The sequence below is a fragment of the Megalobrama amblycephala genome, linkage group LG2 (assembly GCF_018812025.1).
Source record: "Megalobrama amblycephala isolate DHTTF-2021 linkage group LG2, ASM1881202v1, whole genome shotgun sequence".
NCBI lineage: Eukaryota > Metazoa > Chordata > Actinopteri > Cypriniformes > Xenocyprididae > Megalobrama > Megalobrama amblycephala.
The window spans coordinates 2,989,311-2,996,411 of record NC_063045.1 but is presented as its reverse complement, the minus strand read 5'-3'; the positions used below and the strand labels follow the sequence as shown (position 1 = coordinate 2,996,411).

The 7,101-nt window shown below is 35.3% G+C and overlaps 1 protein-coding gene across 3 annotated transcripts; it reads left to right on the top strand.

The window, feature by feature from the left end:
* Positions 1-4,141: 4,141 nt before the first annotated feature.
* On the top strand, positions 4,142-6,636 carry LOC125262801 (apolipoprotein L3-like). 3 transcript variants are annotated; one of them, XM_048181680.1, is made up of 4 exons: positions 4,147-4,183; positions 4,358-4,415; positions 4,902-4,935; positions 5,319-6,636. In XM_048181680.1, exons 3-4 carry the CDS (start codon positions 4,907-4,909, stop codon positions 6,160-6,162), a joined length of 873 nt encoding a protein of 290 aa, XP_048037637.1. In that variant the 5' UTR covers positions 4,147-4,183; positions 4,358-4,415; positions 4,902-4,906; the 3' UTR covers positions 6,163-6,636. The 3 variants fall into 3 exon arrangements, with proteins under 3 accessions (XP_048037635.1, XP_048037637.1, XP_048037636.1); XM_048181679.1 differs by having other exon boundaries at positions 4,174-4,183; positions 4,358-4,420; XM_048181678.1 differs by having other exon boundaries at positions 4,142-4,183; positions 4,358-4,935.
* The last annotated feature ends 465 nt before the right edge of the window (positions 6,637-7,101 follow it).

Below are 7,101 nucleotides of genomic sequence, written 5' to 3'. Positions count from 1 at the left end.
ATATCCGGAATCGTCGAGCAACATCGAACGTCTGAATCAGTCCCTCAAGAGAAGGCTCACAAAAGCCGCCATAGATATAGGGAAGGAATGGGTAGATTTATTACTCATGGTATTGACAGAGATAAGAATGACTCCATCTTCCACAACTAAACTCTCACCATTTGAAATACTAATGGGCAGGCCTTTCCCGACTCCATGGGTTAAAGGTTGTGCAGGCATTACTTCCCTAGGTGACCTGGAGGTGATACAGGAGGACTACGTAACTTCCCTCATTGAGAAACTTAATTCCATATGTGCTGATGTCTCTTTGTGTCTTCCTCTTCCCTCAGAAAACCCCACTCACCCTTTCGTTCCAGGACAGAGTGTGCTGATCAAAAGCTTAAAACCAACGAAGGTGGGAGAACCGAGGTATCTTGGACCAGCCACTGTGATCGCAGTAACCAGGACAGGAGTTCTGACAGATTACCAACCGCAGTGGATACACGCTTCAAGAATAAAGCATGGTCCTACAGGAGAGCAAGCAAGCTCCAATTCAAAATAGAATCTCGAACGGGGATTCACCTTACTGCCCAACAGGGAGGAGGAAAAACACTGATTAAGCTGAGGAAAGAACTACCTCAAATAGTGAGGTGGGGGTAATCCAAAGTGAGAAGATATATGACCCATTGAGTCAAACAGTGCTAACTCCTTACACAACCCTGTATGCACTAAGGTCCAAATTCTTATGAATGGAGGTACCACTGCTAGAGACTTTCACACAGTGTTCATTCATAGTAGCTGTTGAAGCATTCGGCGAGAATATTGTTCACTTGGTTAAAAGTTCCCTAGAGTCAGACCCAATATTGGAAAACATAATCCTTGAAAGATCATATCCAGATAAAATTGTGTTTTACCTGATCAAAATACAAAACGGGATTTTCACAATATATCAAAGCGAAGTATATTAATGTCCTTAGAGGACCTATTGCGTGAGTGGACAATAGTACAAGGAAAAACGTGGTTTGAAGTAGCATCAAAAGCACTATCTAACCTTGGACTAACACTTGAAAACGTTATTTTTGCTAAAATTGTCATAATATATCTGTTTCCACCAGATGGTGCAGTAGATGCTTGGCTTGAATTACAAGACAGATTATTGGCAAGACATCCAGATACTGCCCAAGTAAATATAATAAAACCAAAAGAAGCACACCAGAAGGGAACAGTGATTGTGTATAGGAAAAAGTTCAAAAATCATTTACATATATGTAATCATTTCTTATTTTCATATAAATGAATACATATAAATGCACATGGATGTTCAATGGGTAAGACATTCTGTCTTAAAGTGGCCATTGTAAGATTCTAAGAACATCCTGTGCCTGTTTTCTGTGTCTCTGTATCTCTGTCTAGTCATTACATCATGCTTAGAGAACATGTTGCTTTTCTTGGAGTTGTGCACAACCCCTACTGATTGTATTAATGCTGAGTTGCCATTTTCACTTCCTATATTTTCAATATATAATTGTCTCTCTGGCCGAATAAACTTTGTATCTTGGTTGAACTGCACTCTCTGTGTCTGAGTCTTCCATTTGATACTCTGGTACCAGCTTTTCTGTGCTAGATCGCTCAACCCGAATAGATCTTTTTGAATTGTATTATTAAGTTGAATTATTAGATTCTAACATCTTCCTTTTCTTATCAGTTGACCTGTTTCTCAAAAGTGAACAAACCATAGCACACAAGTAGCACTTAGCATACCCTGCAAACAAGCCTGCACTGGCCCTTTACGGGCTGCCAGCGCAGGACTCCTGAGAATTTGCTCTTTGGCAAAACATTGGCCCCTTAGCACTGGCAGCCCTAACATAGCCTCCAGGAAGCCTTAGCGCTGTTTTATTGAAAATAATAAAGTATGAAGTCACCATTATGGAGGTAAGCGCTTGCTTTAGTTGAGCTCTTGACCCTTAATTTCAATGTTTCTCTGGCTGCTGTAACTCTGTGTTTCTGAAGCACATTTGTTATAACAAAAGTGGGAGGAAAAACTGATCTGCTTAATTCATAAAGGGCTACAGCTAAAACATTTACACCATTATATTATGGAGGCCTTAAAGGGTCATGAAACCCCCTGTTTCAGCAGCAGTCAATTCTCATCACAGTTTGGAAAAATACTACATAAGTGGGCGTGGTTAAGCTGTGGAGTGGAGGGGGATGAGGGGAGACTGACAACACAGCAGCGGCTTTTATTTCGCTCTCATTAAAAGCATTAAAAAAAGCTTCCAACAAATGCATGCTACAAATTACTATTACATGCAACACAATATACACATGGTATTTGCTATAATTTAATACACAAATAAATGCACAGCCATTCGCATTTTGTTCTCTGCATCGAATACGAACACGCTGTTGCATCTTTGATAACTTTTGAGACTTATTTTGAGGCGTTTTTATAAGCCGTTTGAATGGTTAAAGAGTAAAAAACGGTTACACTCATGTGGATGAATCGCATTTGTGTCGAAGACGAGAACTTGTGCGACGCAGAAACTCTTACAAAGCAAAAATTTATCCATTAATGCATCTCTCACTTATTGTTTGAAGCGCCTGTCAGAGGATGAATAAGGCCAAAGTTCACCTTTCTCCTGTTCTCGTAGCTCTCTCGAGAAATTGCTGAACACAAATAGTTTCGATGTGTCGGTATTTGATGACCAACAAAACCGCCCACAGCCAGTCTAGCCCTAGCAGCATCGTGGGGAAAGCCATGCAACACATCCAAACTTTTACACCACAAAAACAAACACTTAAGAAGACCCGTGAACGCCTCTCTCATCTACTGCGCGATGACATGTCTGTCATTTGAAAGAATCACATGGTGTCCTGAATAATTAAGTCATTATGAGACACAGACACGTCACTGAAGTGTTATAGTGCACCTCCACATCACAGCCTGTGACACGGTGTAGATTTTAAACCCAGAAGACGAAAATAGCGGAAAAATATCTCAAAATTAACCACTTTCCCTCTACAGTTAAATCTAACAGATGCTAACATTGTATTCAATGATGTTCAACAGACATACCTCCGTTAAAATCTCAGAAAATTTAGTTTAGGGTTTCATGAACCTTTAAAGAATGCCAGAAGTGTTAATATTTTACAAAAATATAGTTTGCTTAGTTTTGAAAATTTTATAAATTTGTCTCTTATTAAAATGGTGTTTAAATGGGTACATAATCTTGCTCCAGGAATTATATGACACTTAATATCAAAAAAGAGTAGTAAGGGGATCACTACAAGAGGTGCAACTAATCAAAACTGCACAATACCAAAGAGAAAAACTACATTTGCACAATCCACATGTTCAGTTCAAGAAACACTGCTTTGAAACAGCCTGCAACTGAACTGAAAATGCAAACAGAGTTGAACATTTTTCAAAGAAATTTAAAAAAGTGGTTCAAACAACAGCAGGTTTGTGAACACTGATGGTCATGCACAGTCTCAGTTTTTTTATTATTGTTTTATATATATATATATATATATATATATATATATATATATATATATATATATATATATATATATATTTATTATTATTTTTTTATTTTTTTTTATTTTAGTTTTTTTGTGTTATTATTGTTTAACTGTTGTTAAAAAAAAGCCTAACCAGGGACTGGGGCTGCAAATTAGCCTTTGGCTAGAAGCCTGAATGTGGAGCATCGGCTGCTTGAAATTGTAGCAATGTTATACTGCATTGTCCCTGTTAAATAAACAAAAAAAATAAATAAATAAATAAATATATCTAAGTATTTATATTTACCATCTGGTATATCACTAAAAACTATCCTCCAGACATCTTAAGTATAAATTGATGACTTGACTTTGTGTCCTCTTCCATATCAGTGTCTGTCTCTTAAATGAAACAATTTTAACAATAGCATGAATAAGCATTCGAGAAAAACTGTAATACAATGAGAGGAACTACCCAGATATTTCAGGACACTGAATGAGCTGGAAAAGCGAAGTTTCCTGGAAAACATTATAGAGTGAAAGAGAAATTAAACAGTGTCCAAGCAGTTTCCCAAACACAAAAGATGGACCAGAAAATGTGAAAGTACCTTGTTACTCATACTGATACTGAAACGAAGCTGGGAGGGATAATATAAAGAGAGCAGTATTTCAGTCAGAGCTGATCACTCTTCACTCGCTCCAGGTAGGAACATTCATTCTTCTTTATTTCCAGTCAGTTTGTGTTTCCAATTGATTACACAGTGTAATATTCCTCATACACACAGATTATTATATATTTTGTTTATATACAAATAATATGTTGTTTTGTTTTTGTTTTTATTCTAAAAAAGTAAACAAATGATGTTTTTGCTGGCAGGAAATTGTTGAGAATCTTCTGTGAGGTTCATACATTCAGCCCAGCAGCTTTTAAAGATGTCAGGTGAGTTAAATTTTAATTATTTACAAAACACATATGAAGGACTCCAAATACAATTTTTGTTAAAGATAATAACAAAATATGACAAAATTAGAAATATGCAAAAATAGAAATATGTGACTTAAAACTACAACATCGTCCAATCAGCTGATGGCTGGTGTATTTGAAAATCAGTTTTAACAGCATTTATTTTTTCAGTGGCACACAATTGACATACGTCAGCTTTAATCAATTACATTTAAAATCCATTTCTAACATTGATGAGATTTCCTGTTCAAAAGACATATAATTATTGACAACATTTTCTGTAAAGCATGTTTGAATCGAGGTGTTTTACCTTGAAAAGTGCTATACAAATGACTTATGTAAAATGTCTGTATATAAAATCTCTATATGGTGAAAAAAAATGAAACACTGTTTATTGTTAGTTTTGAATTATTATTATTATGATTGAAGTAGCCTTTGAAATGCTTAATGTTCACAGGTGAAATGACTCAGCCAGACGAGATGTCGCTGCAGTAAGTATTTGTTGTTCAACCTTTGACTTGATCTTTATTAACTTATTATTATCAATAATTTACCAGGTTTCATTTTTTTAAATTAGTTAACTACATTAGCTAACACAAACTATACTTAATAATTACAGAATTTTACTGAACTTAATGTCAATAAGTTATTAAATTTAGCTGAAAAAAAAAAAATAAATAAATAAAATGATAAACTGACAATGAATAATTGCATTTTTATTTAACAAAGGTTAATTTAAAAATGTTATTGTTATAATTTTGTTTATACATTTTTTTTTATAGAGATTTTATTCACCATCCTAAGCATGCATGCATGCTTCCCAACCACATTCCTGGATTCCAGTGCTGTCTAAAAAAATGTTTTGATATTTCAGGAAACTTGAAGCTCTTAGTGATGAACTGCAACAAAGTACTGGGGAACTGAACTCCGAATTTGTCAAAAAACATCCAATTCTCATTAGTAAAATAAAGGAACTGAATGACATCACCAATGATCTTGAAATCATGCACAAAGGCACTACAGTGGGCAGTTTGGTAGGATCAACAATAGGAGCGGCTGGAGGAGTCACAGCACTAGTAGGTCTGGGTTTATCATTTATCACATTTGGTGCTTCTTTAGCTGTTTCTGCTGTTGGTGCAGTTGTTGGAGTAGTTGGAGGAGTTACAGGTGCAGCATCTAACATCTCTAACATGATCCTGCAGAAAAAACTACGTGGAAATATTGAGAAGATCATCAATGATTTCCAGAGCACAATTGACCCAATGATTGAGCATCTGAGTACAATTTCTAACACCATAGATGAGCTTCAGCAGGAAGGGCAGAAATATTCTGTGCTAAATAAGGCAATAATGACAAGTGTGAGATCCGTTAAGACCGTTTCAAGCATTACGAAACTTTTAACTATACTGCAAACTGCTAACATTGGGAAAACAGCCGCAAAAGCTGCCAAAACTCTCAAAGTAGTTGGGAGAGTATCTGGTGTAATCTCAGCTCTATTTCTTGCTCTTGATGTTTACAGTATTGTTTGTGATTCAATAGAGATCTCTGAAATAAATAAAAAAGAAAACGAGAGAAAAGCAGAAGAATTCAAATCAGAAACTCTAAAATTTATTCTTCAGATGAGAGAAACAGCTGCTCAATTTCAGGAGACTCTGGATGAAATTAAAAGTGCCAGAGATGATATTAACAGAGTTACAGATCAGTTGAAATCAGTTTAGAAATGCTTGAACCTGGTATTATCAATTTACTGACACTCATTAAACTGAAATCTTTAAAAGTGTATAAAATGCTTACATATTCTTAAATTTTCTACTGTGGATCTGCTCATGCTTTCAGGACTAGTGTTTCATACAAAGATTTTCATTTGTGGAAAATGTGGTGGAAAATATGTCAAATATGTATTTCAATTCATTTTTAACGTGACAAATTATTGTTTTTAAATACTGTTATTCTTTCAAATATTTTATTTTTAATTTATTTACTTTTTTCTTGTTTTCTGGTTCTCTATGCTCTTGGATGAACTCTGTTTGCAACCAGTCTTTGTAAATGAACCACTGGCTTTGGAGTTTGGATTCTGTTCATGTCTTGTGAAATTCAATGGGTATACATTTAGCCCTTTTGTCAAGATGTCAAGATCAAAATATCGCTTGCAAAATTAAGCATGTGTGCATGCTAAATAAATGTACATCTGATCTCACCAATATATTCGGCAAATTGTGTGATCTTTAAAACACCCAGTGTTAAATTAATTCTCCTCAGTCTGAGACCATACATTAGATTTTAAGCCCGATTTTAAGTGCCATTTTGTGGCCTGATTTGAGGGATGTCACAAACAATTTATTTTATTTTTTGTGTGTTTTACAGGTCTTTTACCTGTATTTTGAATTACGCATTGCATTGTGGGAACAAGAACTTGGTCGGCGCAAAAAGTTCGAGACGCAAGCGCCATTACACACGCAGATGTTCTCGGTCAAAGTTTCTTTTAAAAGTCGTAGTTTGGATTTGTGGAAGCAGTTCTAACACTACTGTGGTAAAATATGATAAATATGTTTTGTTACATGTCAAATAAGCTGTTTATGTAATATTATTAGTTGCCATCTGGCTTGTTTGGAAAATAAATTAGGGAGCTGGCGCATTAATCATTTTATGCATATCTT

Coding starts and splice junctions, on each gene's coding strand:
- LOC125262801 (XM_048181678.1), top strand. CDS start 4,892: ATGTTCACAGGTGAAATGACTCAGCCAGACGAGATGTCGCTGCA. Junction 4,936..5,318: donor CCAGACGAGATGTCGCTGCA/GTAAGTATTTGT, acceptor TTGATATTTCAG/GAAACTTGAAGCTCTTAGTG.